Source organism: Bombina bombina, chromosome 2 (assembly GCF_027579735.1).
Source record: "Bombina bombina isolate aBomBom1 chromosome 2, aBomBom1.pri, whole genome shotgun sequence".
Lineage (NCBI taxonomy): Eukaryota > Metazoa > Chordata > Amphibia > Anura > Bombinatoridae > Bombina > Bombina bombina.
In genome coordinates, this window is record NC_069500.1 from 665253687 (window position 1) to 665267882 (window position 14196).

The 14196-nt window shown below is 39.0% G+C and overlaps 1 protein-coding gene across 1 annotated transcript in view; it reads right to left on the bottom strand.

Annotated features, from left to right (window-relative positions):
* ZNF462 (zinc finger protein 462) overlaps positions 1-14196 on the bottom strand; it is a 144171-nt gene that overhangs the window by 60694 nt on the left and 69281 nt on the right. The window contains exons 2-3 of the mRNA XM_053702611.1: positions 5827-6085; positions 258-5599 (exon numbers count right to left, since the gene is read on the bottom strand). Of these exons, the coding sequence (XP_053558586.1) occupies positions 258-5599; positions 5827-6046 (5562 nt within the window). The 5' untranslated portion in view covers positions 6047-6085. The remainder of the gene's footprint in view (positions 1-257; positions 5600-5826; positions 6086-14196) is intronic.

Here is a 14196-nt window from a genome sequence, read left to right on the forward strand (position 1 = left end):
AATTATTTCCAGTGGTCTCAATTTTTTCCAGAGCTGAATGAATGTATGTATGTATGTATGTATGTATGTATGTATGTATGTATGTATGTATGTATGTATGTATGTATACACATAACTAAAACTACATTGTTGTAACCTTAATGTAGTCCTCAACTGAAACTGTTTGACACCCCTCTGTAACAAACTGGATTTTTTTCTATAGGTGTAAACAAAATATGCATGCTATGGTTTAGAAGGTAACAAAAAAAAACGCTTACCCTTTCTTGTTTGTTTATGGCATTCTCAAGATTTTTTTGTTTGTTCAAAAGTTGTTTCCTCCTTTCTTGACGCTTAGCTTTCTTCTGGAAGTCCTCATTGTGACATATTAAGTGTGATGTTAGTTCAGCCAGGCTACTCAGTTTGCAACTGCAATGCTTGCACTGATAGGTTGTAGTGTAGGAGCGTGTGCCAGTTGTACCCAATATGGAGAAGTCCCTCTTTATATCCTTGGTATGATGGTCTGTGTAATGCATGCACAGGAGTTCAGCAGTACTAAATGAGAGCTTGAAACACTTAATACATCTAAAAGGAAGCAATTCTGTTTCATTGGACTCTAGTTCTACATCTGCTGTCTCAGTTTCATCTTTTTCCCCAGCAGAGCCTTGAAGTTCATTGTCCTCAGCATACACCGGTATGAAGTAATCACCTAGCTTGCTAGCATTTTGCTTTTTAGGGATAACCCCAGGATGGCGTTTCATATAATGGGAAACAATACCTTTTTTGCTGTAGGATTGGAATGAACAGAGAGAACATTTTTTTCTTTCTACTGCTTTCTTCAGTTCATCACTTAATTCTGGTGAATAATCTTTTGTTGGGGTAGGAACTACAACTTTGGTTGGCTTGTCACTAACTGTTTTAGATGCTGCTAGACAATGGGTATAATAGGCATCAATATCATGCCGCTTTTGGTAGTGAGCGGCAAGGCCTTTGCGAATTGCATTGGTATAATTACATAGTGCACATTTGAAAAGGTTGTTTTTTCCTTCTGGCTGAGCCCGTACATTGTTATGTTTAATGCGGTAATGCCTGGCTATGCCTTTTCTGGTAGAACAGAAGTATTTACATAACTGACACTTGAACACAGTATGGGAGTTCAGATGCTTCCGTGAATAACTCTTTGTTTCCCTAACTTCACCAGGTTCTTCATCATCAAACATTTGAGATGTTTCATCTGAGAGGGTATCTTGTTCCATAGGAGATGCATCTTTTGGATAGGTCTCTGACAGAATATCAGGCTCTGGCTGTTCATGATATTTTTCATAATGTATTTTTAATTTTTCAAGTGTGCCATGAGTATAGGGACATATTTTGCACCTGTAAGCACCATATCCTTGCTTAAAAATACGACTATTATCTTCAGCTTCATTGGGAGCTACTTCAGAGTGTGGTACCACATCATGAACAAAATCCTCAGCAGTAACTTTTATGGAAGGATGTCTCTTTTGATAATGAGTAAGAACACCATGGATTCGTGTGTTGATATAAGGACAATGCCTACATTTATACACAGCTCCTGGATTAATGTCTACATCTTGAGCAAAATCTGCAGCCTTGACTTTCATACCAGGATGTTTCTTACCATAATGGGTTAGAAGGCCATGCAAATTGTTGTATTCAGATAGGCAAACTGTGCATTGATATGGTGAAGATGCTACTGCAGAGTTGTTTACAGCTGTTTGTAAAGGTTTCTCTTGGGAATAAACAGACTCTTCACTAGCCTCTATTAGTACCTCTGTACTTGCAACAGTCTTGTGAACAGATTTAATTTGTGAAGAAGTGGTCTCTTCTGAAATATTTTTCTCTGGAGCATCTTTTTCCCTTATGATATCGAGGAGGACAGATTCATCACCTTTCATAGCCCATGGATGAAAAGCTTGGTAGTGATTTGTAATATCCCAAATAGATTGTGCATCAAAGGTACAGTGTCTACAATTATAGATTTTTAATTCTTGGGATGAGGACGACAAATCTAAACCTGCACATAGCTTAGTAGCCATGTAGGTGTAATCTACATAATGCTCAGGATGTCTTCTTTGGTAATGATCAAGTAAACCACTTGGTTCAGGATGTGAATAAATACACCACTCACAGTGATAGCCAGCTTCTATAAATCCATCTAAAAAGGCCCATTGCAAAATATCAGTGACAGTGGCTTTCAAACTAGGATGATCTTTTTTCATGTGCTTTCTTAGTGTATAAACATAAGGCGTTGAATATGAACACTGTCTACACCTCAGACTTCTTAGTTTTGTTTTATCAAGTTCATTGGAAGAAGGCGGAGACTGCATGTTTGATGCAGGTTTCTTTTGTCCTTGTTCACAAAGGCTCCTGATAGTAGCTGTGTGTTGCCTAACCATATCTGCATTTGCTTTAAAGTCTCTGTGTTTCTTTTGATAATGGATAAGAACGCCTTTAACAGTCTGATTTCCATAATCACAGTGCTGACAAAAGAACATTTCATTCTCCTGGGATCGTGCTTTGCTCTTCTTTGAATTCTGTGAAGCAGTGGGTGGTTTGGCTGGAGTGCTTTGTGGAGTGTCTGCATTTCTCATGGCAGCCGAAGTTGGAGGTGCCTGACGGATATACTTTGCGGTAACCTTAATTTCAGGATGTCTTTTCTGATAATGAACCAGTACACCAACTACTGAGCGATTGCTGTATGTGCAGTGTTTACAGTAGTACAGTTCAGGATTAGCATCTGCGGCAGGTGATGTCACATTGGAAGGCTTTGGTGTTAATGAAGTACCGCCATCAAATGCCATTTGTGAAATGGCAGAAGCACTATCTACAGACACAAGTCGCATTGCTTTCTGAATTCTATAATAAGAAGCTTTCTGCTCTGGATGCTTTTTCTGATAGTGAACTAGAACAGAATGCATGTTCGGGCTTGCAAATGTACATGCTTCACAGTCATAAACAACTACATTATTAACTGAAGAACTTTTCTGATTTTCACTTTCTGTAGAAAATGATTTTGATGCATTTTTATTAAATGAGGAAGATGCATTGGTGTCTGGACCTGTTGGTGTGGATGTTACCACATTTTTAGGGGCAGAATTCAAGATTTCTCTTAAAGTTTGTGATTCAGAACTCATCTCTTCTTGACGTGAACTCATCTCTTCTTGACGTTCAACAACATAGCTTGAGAAAATCATTGCATTATTGATTTTGACTGTTGGATGCATTCTTTGGTAGTGTGGCATAAGGCTTCGAACATTCGGACTTGTGTAAGAGCAAAAGCGGCATCTATATATTAGGTCTGACTGGTCAAAATTAAGAACATTCATTGCTTCTGGATGATGCTCTGCATAATGCTGCTGCAGATCTTCAAAGTTATTATAGTCAATGTAGCATTCAAGACATCTGTATACTGCACTGTGGTCATTAGGATCCAATATATATCTAAAACTGAATTTAATATATGGATGCATTCGTTGATAATGAGTGCTGACACTTCTGGCAGATTTGTTGCTAAAATCACAGTGCTTACAATAGTATAATCTTCCTGATTCTTCACTATATTCAGAATTTTCATTGTTTTGGTCATTTTCAATATACATACTTGATTGGTTGCAAGACATGGATGCGTTTGAGTCTTGCTCCTTTATTCCCATTGACTGATAGTAGAAATCCTCTTCATCATCTGACAAAGTCAACTCAATTTCTGCCCCATTGGTTGCTGAATAAGAATTCTGCAAATTCTTGAAGTTCATATTCTTTTGACAGATATTAGAATCTCTATTCCACATTTGTTGGATACCATATGGATCTCCTGTCTCTATCTGCTCAGAAGATTCCTCCTCTTTATCCAGTTCCACCTCAATCTCTACTTCATTCTCCTCATCATCTTCATCATCTTCCACATTTATGATGGCATCCTCCTGTTGTTTATTTTGGTTAATTTTGCTCTGCAGGTTGCTTGCTATCTCATCAATTCTAGTTCTCTTTTTTACAGGTGACAAATCTAAAGGAAAATCATTTGAGTTCTTACGTGCAACTTTTGCTACAAAATTATTTTTGGAAGATAATCCTAAAATTGACGTTTGACTCTTCCTTACTGTGCTAGAATTTGGATCATCTTCACTATCCGTTGTTCTTAGAACGTTCATGTTACTGTTTGGCATGTTGTCACAAAATGAATGTTTATGCTGCTGATGAACTCTAAGACCTTTTAGAGTTGTTGTAGAGTAGTTGCACATAGTGCATTTATATGGGTTCTGCTGGGAAGACTCTAAAGCACCTCCAGATTTTCTGCCATTCATATTGTTACTATCATAAGTTTCATTGAAAGTGGAGCTCATGGTTTCATTCAGTACTGCAAGAGCATCCCAATCAGGTGATGCACCGCTATGACACTGTTTGTGTGCACCAAATTTTAAAGGACTTTTGCAAGAAAAAGGACATTCATCACACTTGTAAACAGCAGTCTTTCCAGACAGATGAATATTTTCAATGTGACGAGATATACTGCGTCTGTGCATTGTGAGAAATGGACAAAAAGGACATTGAAAGCGATTCATGTACCTTCTAAAGGGAATGCCCTTTGTTTCTAGTAATTTGTTGTCAGGTCCTAATAAGCCTTCTCCATGCAGCTCAGACCCATGCGGATCCATTGGATTAAAGATATTTTCACCATCCATGTCCAAATACTCTTCATCAGAGCTGGAATAATTTAGCAAACTGCTGTCATCTAGATCAGCAATTGAACTGGAATTTTCTGGAATTCCATAAGGGGACCTGTCATCCATACCCATAAGGCCTGCATTTAAAGGTTGTTTGGGCTTTAACGGAGCATATGACATAGGTGAATATTTAGCAGCTGCATTGCCTCTAGGAAGAGTGTTGTTTGCAGGGCCCCTAAAATTGGACATATTAGGACTAGGAATGTCATGAGTTACCATATGTAGTGGGACAAAGCTTGTACTAGGACTGGAACTCTGTGGATTTTTATTTTGTAGATCAGGCATATTCATTCCATCTTGTCTTAAACTGGATAGTATCTTGACCATCCCACGGTGTTTTTTCATCATGTGGTCACACCAACGCTCTCGCCTTGGTGTCTGGTAGGTACACCATTCACAACAAAAGTTCCCCCTAGACTTTGTTAGTGGTTTTACCATTGATTCAAGGATACTTCGTTCAACTACTTCTGCAGGTAGTTCTTTACAGGTTTCTTGGATAGGTACAGGTGGAGGGGCAGCCTGAGGACCCAACTGAGATGAGCTTTCTTTTAGGCTACTCTTGTGGTACATTTTCTGATGCTTAATTATTCTTGCTCGTCTGGGAGACTTGTAAGTGCAAAACTGACAAGAGAACACCTTTCCAAATCCATCATGCATCATGATGTTATAGTTGGCCGATGCAACTGGTAAAGAGCCACCATGTCCATGAACCTTTTTGGTATGCTCTACAAGAAGATATTTAGATCTAAAATAACGAACACAGAATTTACACTGGAAAAATTTGTTGGTTGGCTTGGAATTGGCAGGAGCAGAATGACCATAAAAACTTGGACTATGGCCATAGTAAGACCCACTTGAACTTTGAGGAGTACTATGCCCTAAGAGAGAGAAATAAAACAAGAAACAGATTAGGACCAGGATTACATAAATATAAATCTCACACACACACACACACACACACATTATATACCCAGATTAAAAACAGTTTCCTGAATATTGTCAATACATTTGATTATACATACCCAAGCATATATTACAGACAAGTCTTACAGACAATTAAAATAAAAATAAAAAAAAAAACACAAACACAGACAATATGACCTACCAGGGGTTCCTTCTGATGATACAAATTCATCCTTTACAGTTGAAAATGCATTTTCTGGCTGACTGCTAGAATGCACATCTCCAGATCGGACTTGGACACTACCTTCCTCAGTGACATCTGTTGGCTGCAGAAACACGGTATGAACATCCTGAATGTGAGCTTTTAAATCATCGTAACACTGAGCTCTAAAGTCACAGCCATCACACTGAAGAACCTCCATGGTCTTAGGATAGTTTATAGTTTTTGCATCAGGAAATATCTGTAACAAAGAATATCCATGATAGTTTTAGAACAGAATGGAGTTAATATTGACAACAACAAAAAACACACCCACAAGACAATAGACCACTCTATACAGATGACAAAATGTAGTAACCAATATTTTCAGGACTTTGCTCTGCAGTAATTTGGTACTAGTTAACATAATAGTATTAGTGTCTATAATCCAGTAACCTAGATCTTGTTATGAACTATGTACTGTAACAGACAATTAAATTATCCACCTTTGAACTCTAATCATTTTTCTTTAAAGTTAAACTTTACACACAGAAAAAATAGTAATGAAAGCTTTTATTTTAGTAGGTAAATGTATATACACACACACATCTATATATCTACACACACTTCAGGTCTATAATATAAAACATTTAGAATTGAGTATTAGGGATAAAAAATTGCTACAAAAAAAAATAATAATAAAAAAAAGAGTAACAATTCCTGTCTTTACAAATCTTATTCATCTAAAAAGGAAAAAAAATGTTTCCACTTCAGCTGAGCTATGGTAGCTTTGTCTTGTGACACACTACTTCCCTGATCTGTATCTTTTAGCCATGTGACAGTAAGCCAAGCAGCAGGCTAGCTTTAAACTGGGTATACTTCTCTCTATATTGCAGCATGTTTAGAAAATGTTCTAGTGGTGACAAGTCTTCACTTTGCCTACAGCATCCACTCCCCCTGCTGTATGTTTGAAGACAGGGGGAAAAAAATGTGTTATCTATTTGTAGGTTCAATTAACTATATATTTGATGGTAGAGCGTAGGATTTTAAGCCCAGAACTACAGCCAGTTTATAGCATGACTGCTGGATTTCCACCAGTTCCAAACATGTTTAAATTATACCCTATAATAGCTTTGCTTGGACAATACACAAGTAAATTATTGCTCTGTCCAGTCCATGTAATGATGTGGTATTGAAGTACTGACTGCACAGTATGAACAGAAGAAGGGCTTTGCATCATGAACTGACTGACAGGAATGAAACTCAGTCTGCTACAATAAAACCTGTGCTATGGAAGGTTGAAAAAAAAATGATAATACATATTTACCTATAACTAAAGCTTGTCTTTTTTCCCCACCATCAACGTGAGCAAGATTTTTTTTTTTTTAACTGAGCTGCAGCAATCAAGATACTTAAAGCTCTTATTTCAGAGCACAAGGCAGGATTGTGTGGAAAAGGTTTTCCTATCTGCTCTGGATCAAATTACAACAGCAACGGAAGCCCTACCCCAAGCCTCTTCAGCACAGTCCATTATATCTCAAAGCAAATTTTTCCATGGTGCAGATGACTCCTGCATTCAAAGCACTTCACAGAAAAGCAGATCATCCAGTTTCTCTACCCATCCCCCAAGCTTAGTCCTTTCATCTCAGCCAAGCAAGCCAAGGCTCTTTTTTTTTCCTTCTAATCACACATTCAAGAGATAGACGCCTCTGCGTCACAGAAGCTTTAAGACTCACAGTGCAGACCTGGTCCTCTGAGCTTTTAGAAGCAACCATTTTAACTCAGAAAACACAGCCACAATATGGCTACAGACAAATTCAGCTTTACAGCACATTGCTAAATAAAAAATACCCAAAACACTAAAATGTATCATCTGATACTTGTTTAGGAGAATGCCTCATAAAATTAATTAACCATTTCAACTTATCTCTGGAGCAAAACATTTTTTAAGCTAACAAATAGGATGGATGAACAAACAATGCTCAAAAAGATAACTCACATTTAAATAACTGCTTACTAAAATAATGTTATTTGAAATTTAGCAGAAGGTTTGCATCTACCAATGTTTTTAAAAAAAATGTAATTCATTTAACCTGATGCAAGAATAGGATTTCAAAATCCTTCAGCTCTCCAGGGAGTTGTCCTTGTGTGGAGAGGACAGACCAGATTTTGCTTGCTTGATTCCAAAGTCTAATGACCTTTAATCACTAGCCAGTCTGTCTGCATCAGCAAACCCTGCCAACAGGCACACCCTCCAACACAAAGCCCTCAGCCATCCACTGGGAAAACAAGGTTCTCTGAAAGCTCCATTGTATTGCAAAAGGGGAGAGAAAAAAAAAATCTTCACATCAACAGCTTTAACTAAACATTTTGGAAGGAAAATAGGCATCCATACATTTCTAGTTCTGCAAATGCATTAGAAAAAAAAACCCAAGGATATTACAATACCCTTGATCATCTTAGATTTAGCCGATTAAAGAAGGACTGCAAACAAGGGTTCTAAATGTGTTTATTAAAATGTAATCATGAAGGTCACATTTGACAATGTAGCTTCAAAGTTGCAATAAAATACTAGATATGCCTGATGAGCTGAACCAGATACATGGAGAAAAATTGCATAGCTGTTACAAATAGGTTCTCTCTGTTTAAATATTATAAGCAGTATCTGCAATATAAAACCAACATGCAATTGGCAACTTATCAATGTTAACATTTATTGCCCACATAAAAAAAGAAGGATCATTCAACTAAATGTTGGCCAATAACTGTACAAGGCCCAGTAAAGTGACTTCTTGACAGCACTTGAATACAATCCAATAGATGGCCTTAAATCAATGCTCACACTAGTGAATGTAGCACAAGTCCACCTCAAATATCCACTAAAATCCATCTACATAAAAGGATGAGACAGCTTAGATCAGCAACCATGGCTCCCAAGATGTTTCAGAACTACATTTCTCATGATTCTCAGCCAGCCTAAAGAGTGTCTGAGCCTCTTGGGAAATGTGGTTCCAAAACATCTGGGGTGCTAATGTTTCTGGGACCTGGCTTAGATTTTAGAAGCTTGCTGTTTTCTCCAGCTGAATGCTAGTGTGTGTGATCTCCATTTGGCTTGACAATTCATGTAATGTGTTTATTAACATGCAACTTAAAAGCTCTCTCAACTGCAATGAGGCACCTCAAGGTCTCTCCACTAAAGTCAAACTTTTTCTTTTTAAATAACCACTATAATAAAATGAAACTGTTGTGCTTATTGTAAGCATTCCCGATCAACAATAAAAGTTTAAAAAAAAAAAATCCCCCACTCGGTTGGTAAAGCAGTTTCCTTTGATTACATTAAACATATATTTTTGCTGTTTTCAGCCTTGTTGAGTACCTGTTTTGAGATAAATATAGCCCTGTGGTTAAAAAAAAAAAAAAAAAAAAATCAATTTGCTTTATATCTTTAGCACTTTTCAGTATGATGCAATCTTGATTAAGATTTAGAAAACTTACATGCATGCTGCAATAATGAGGGCATTTTCATGAATATCTACTGAATACTCAATGAGTTTAAATCTTTCAGAATAGAGGCTCTAAATATATTTTAAAACCCATATGAATGCATATTGAGAATCAACATGTTAAAAGTTTTCATTGAAGGACAATTAGCTCTATTGGTGGATAGGAACATATTTCCACATAATATTTTAGTTATGTCAATTTAAAGGAAATTTATTAAAACAAAAAAAAAGCAGTTTTATATTTGCATAGAATATGATTTTAAAATAAATTTTACGACATTCAGTACTAGTGGGTTTTTACAGCATCTGACCTCTGGGAGGAGAACCAGTCTCCTAGAGGTGTGAAGACATTGACACAGGAATTCAATTTAGCGTTCTCTAACATTCTCAAAGATTGGTATTTATACCAAACAGACGGGTACCAAAGCATACCAACCATGTAAAAGGCAAGTAGAGAAAAAAAAAATTTAAACAAAAATTAGCTCTGACAAATGGGCCATAAACCCTGATAAATGTGGCTTCTAGAGAAGCAAATATGTTAAACCAATCAGACCAAGCCATCTTTGACCTTATTCAACAGTGTCAGATATATATATATATATATATATATATATATATATATATATATATAAAAATAAATCTCCCCACCATGAAAGAAATTCATTATTTCCCAATGCACTTAAGATTTAATCAACAGACAAAATCAGATGAAGAAAAAAAAAAAAAAAAGTCCTTGAGACAAAAAGCTGGAGCAATCAGTATTACTGACTATTTCTCTAACCTTATCATGGAAATCACTCTAGGAAGAAGATCCAAGAGGGGGAAAAAGATAAGAAAGCTGAAATGACCAATGAGCTAACTGAGCATCCACATACTCTGCCTGAGGGTCCCTGGACCTCGCAAAAGTTTGTTCAAATGAGAAGCCATCAGATCTATCTCTGGGAGAACCCAAAGATCCACAATCTGATTGAACACATCCTGATGAACAGACCATTCCCCTGGATGCAGAAACTGACCTAAGAAAATCTGTTTTCCAGTTCACTCCTGGAATATGAACAGCAAAAACTTGCCAGGAATTGGGGGGGGGGGGGGGAAGAGAACGAAAGAGAGAACGAAAGAGAGAACGAAAGAGAGAACGAAAGAGAGAACGAAAGAGAGAACGAAAGAGAGAACGAAAGAGAGAACGAAAGAGAGAACGAAAGAGAGAACGAAAGAGAGAACGAAAGAGAGAACGAAAGAGAGAACGAAAGAGAGAACGAAAGAGAGAACGAAAGAGAGAACGAAAGAGAGAACGAAAGAGAGAACGAAAGAGAGAACGAAAGAGAGAACGAAAGAGAGAACGAAAGAGAGAACGAAAGAGAGAACGAAAGAGAGAACGAAAGAGAGAACGAAAGAGAGAACGAAAGAGAGAACGAAAGAGAGAACGAAAGAGAGAACGAAAGAGAGAACGAAAGAGAGAACGAAAGAGAGAACGAGACTTGTATTGTGATCCAGAAAAATCTTTGAGATAGCAGAGTATGACCCCTGCACCACTGACAATGAGGACTCGTGAAATCAAGCATATGGAATTGCATCTGAAGCTGCAATTATGAGACCCAGAACTTTGATACAGAGTGAAGAGAGCCAATACCAATTTTAGGTAGAATAGTCAGAATAGTTTCCATTTTGAAAGTAGGGATTCTGACAAACATGTTCAGAGCTTTTAAATCCAGAACTGGTCTGAAAGTACCTTCCTTCTTTGGAACAATGAAGAAATTTGAATAGAATCTTTCCCTTCCCTTGTTCCTGCAAAATAACTGGAGCAATCACTACCATAGTTTCCAGATATGAAACTGACTGAAAAAGGCTTGAGCCTTTAAGGCAGTGCTTGACGAATATGTTCAAAAATTAGAAGCCAGTAAGAATATTTAGGAGCCAGGCATAATTTTTAGGAGCCAGACAGTTGGATTTGTATCTAGATATATGGAGAATAACCCAAAAAGTTAGGAGCCAGGGGTAGAATTCTAGGAGCCAGTGGCTCCCAGGCTCCTGGGTTTATCAAGCCCTGCTTTAAGGGATTCCTTGGATCATTGGACAGAAAAAAAAAAAAACTTTCCTCTGGGAGGCCTTGTTCTGAAACCTATCCAATAACCCATGGGAACTATATTCAAACCCTAGGGATCTGGAACAGATTGAAAACCAAGTTTCCTGAAAAACAGAATTTATGCTTACCTGATAAATTACTTTCTCCAACGGTGTGTCCGGTCCACGGCGTCATCCTTACTTGTGGGAATATCTCTTCCCCAACAGGAAATGGCAAAGAGTCCCAGCAAAGCTGGCCATATAGTCCCTCCTAGGCTCCGCCCACCCCAGTCATTCGACCGACGGACAGGAGGAAAAAATAGGAGAAACCATAGGGTGTCGTGGTGACTGTAGTTAAAGAAAATAATTCATCGGACCTGATTAAAAAACCAGGGCGGGCCATGGACCGGACACACCGTTGGAGAAAGTAATTTATCAGGTAAGCATAAATTCTGTTTTCTCCAACATTGGTGTGTCCGGTCCACGGCGTCATCCTTACTTGTGGGAACCAATACCAAAGCTTTAGGACACGGATGAAGGGAGGGCGCAAATCAGGTCACCTAAACGGAAGGCACCACGGCTTGCAAAACCTTTCTCCCAAAAATAGCCTCCGAAGAAGCAAAAGTATCAAATTTGTAAAATTTGGCAAAAGTGTGCAGTGAAGACCAAGTCGCTGCCTTACATATCTGGTCAACAGAAGCCTCGTTCTTGAAGGCCCATGTGGAAGCTACAGCCCTAGTGGAGTGAGCTGTGATTCTTTCAGGAGGCTGCCGTCCGGCAGTCTCATAAGCCAATCGGATGATGCATTTAAGCCAAAAGGAAAGAGGTAGAAGTTGCTTTTTGACCTCTCCTTTTACCAGAATAGACGACAAACAGAGAAGAAGTTTGTCTGAACTCTTTTGTAGCTTCTAAGTAGAACTTTAGAGCACGGACTACATCTAAATTGTGTAGCAAACGTTCCTTCTTTGAAACTGGATTCGGACACAAAGAAGGTACAACTATCTCCTGATTAATATTTTTGTTGGAAACAACCTTTGGTAGAAAACCAGGCTTAGTACGCAGAACAACCTTATCTGAATGGAACACCAGATAGGGTGGAGTACACTGTAGAGCAGATAACTCAGAAACTCTTCTAGCAGAAGAAATAGCAACCAAAAACAAATATCTATGGAATGTAAAGGTTCAAACGGAACCCCTTGAAGAACTGAAAGAACTAGATTTAAACTCCAGGGAGGAGTCAAAGGTCTGTAAACAGGCTTGATCCTAACCAAAGCCTGAACAAATGCTTGAACATCTGGCACAGCTGCCAGTCGTTTGTGTAATAAGACAGATAAAGCAGAAATCTGTCCCTTTAGAGAACTCGCAGATAATCCTTTATCCAAACCTTCTTGTAGAAAGGAAAGAATCCTAGGAATCTTTATCTTATTCCATGGGAATCCCTTGGATTCACACCAGCAGATATATCTTTTCCATATTTTATGGTAAATCTTTCTAGTTACCGGTTTTCTGGCTTGAACCAGAGTATCTATCACGGAATCTGAAAACCGACGCTTTGATAGAATCAAGCGTTCAATCTCCAAGCCGTCAGCTGGAGGGAGACCAGATTTGGATGTTCGAATGGACCCTGAACAAGAAGGTCCTGTCTCAAAGGTAGCTTCCATGGTGGAACCGATGACATATTCACCAGGTCTGCATACCAAGTCCTGCGTGGCCACGCAGGAGCTATCAAGATCACCGAAGCCCTCTCCTGTTTGATCCTGGCTACCAGCCTGGGAATGAGAGGAAACGGTGGAAACACATAGGCTAGGTTGAAGGTCCAAGGCGCTACTAGTGCATCCACTAGAGTCGCCTTGGGATCCCTGGATCTGGACCCGTAGCAAGGAACCTTGAAGTTCTGACGAGACGCCATCAGATCCATATCTGGAATGCCCCATAGTTGCGTCAACTGGGCAAAGATCTCCGGGTGGAGTTCCCACTCCCCCGGATGGAATGTCTGACGACTCAAATAATCCGCTTCCCAGTTTTCCACAACTGGCATGTGGATCGCAGATAGGTGGCAGGAGTGATTCTCCGCCCATTGTATTATTTTGGTCACTTCTTTCATCGCTAGGGAACTCCTTGTTCCCCCCTGATGATTGAGATACGCAACAGTCGTCATGTTGTCTGATTGGAATCTTATGAATCTGGCCAAGCCCTGAGAGCATTGAATATCGCTCTTAGTTCCAGAATGTTTATCGGGAGAAGAGACTCTTCCCGAGACCACAGTCCCTGAGCTTTCAGGGATTCCCAGACCGAGCCCCAGCCCACTAGGCTGGCGTCGGTCGTGACGATGACCCACTCTGGACTGCGGAAGCTCATTCCCTGGGATAGGTGATCCTGGGTTAGCCACCAACGGAGTGAGTCTCTGGTCTTCTGATCTACTTGAATCACTGGAGACAAGTCTGTATAGTCCCCATTCCACTGTTTCAGCATGCACAGTTGTAATGGTCTTAGATGAATTCGCGCAAAAGGAACTATGTCCATTGCTGCAACCATCAAACCTACTACTTCCATGCACTGAGCTACGGAAGGACGAGGAATAGAATGAAGAACTTGACAAGCGTTTAGAAGTTTTGACTTTCTGACTTCTGTCAGGAAAATCCTCATTTCTAAAGAATCTATTATTGTTCCCAAGAAGGGAACTCTTGTCGACGGAGACAGGGAACTTTTTTCTATGTTCACCTTCCATCCGTGAGATCTGAGAAAGGCCAGAACGATGTCTGAGTGAGCCTTTGCCTTTGAAAGAGACGACGCTTGTACTAGAATGTCG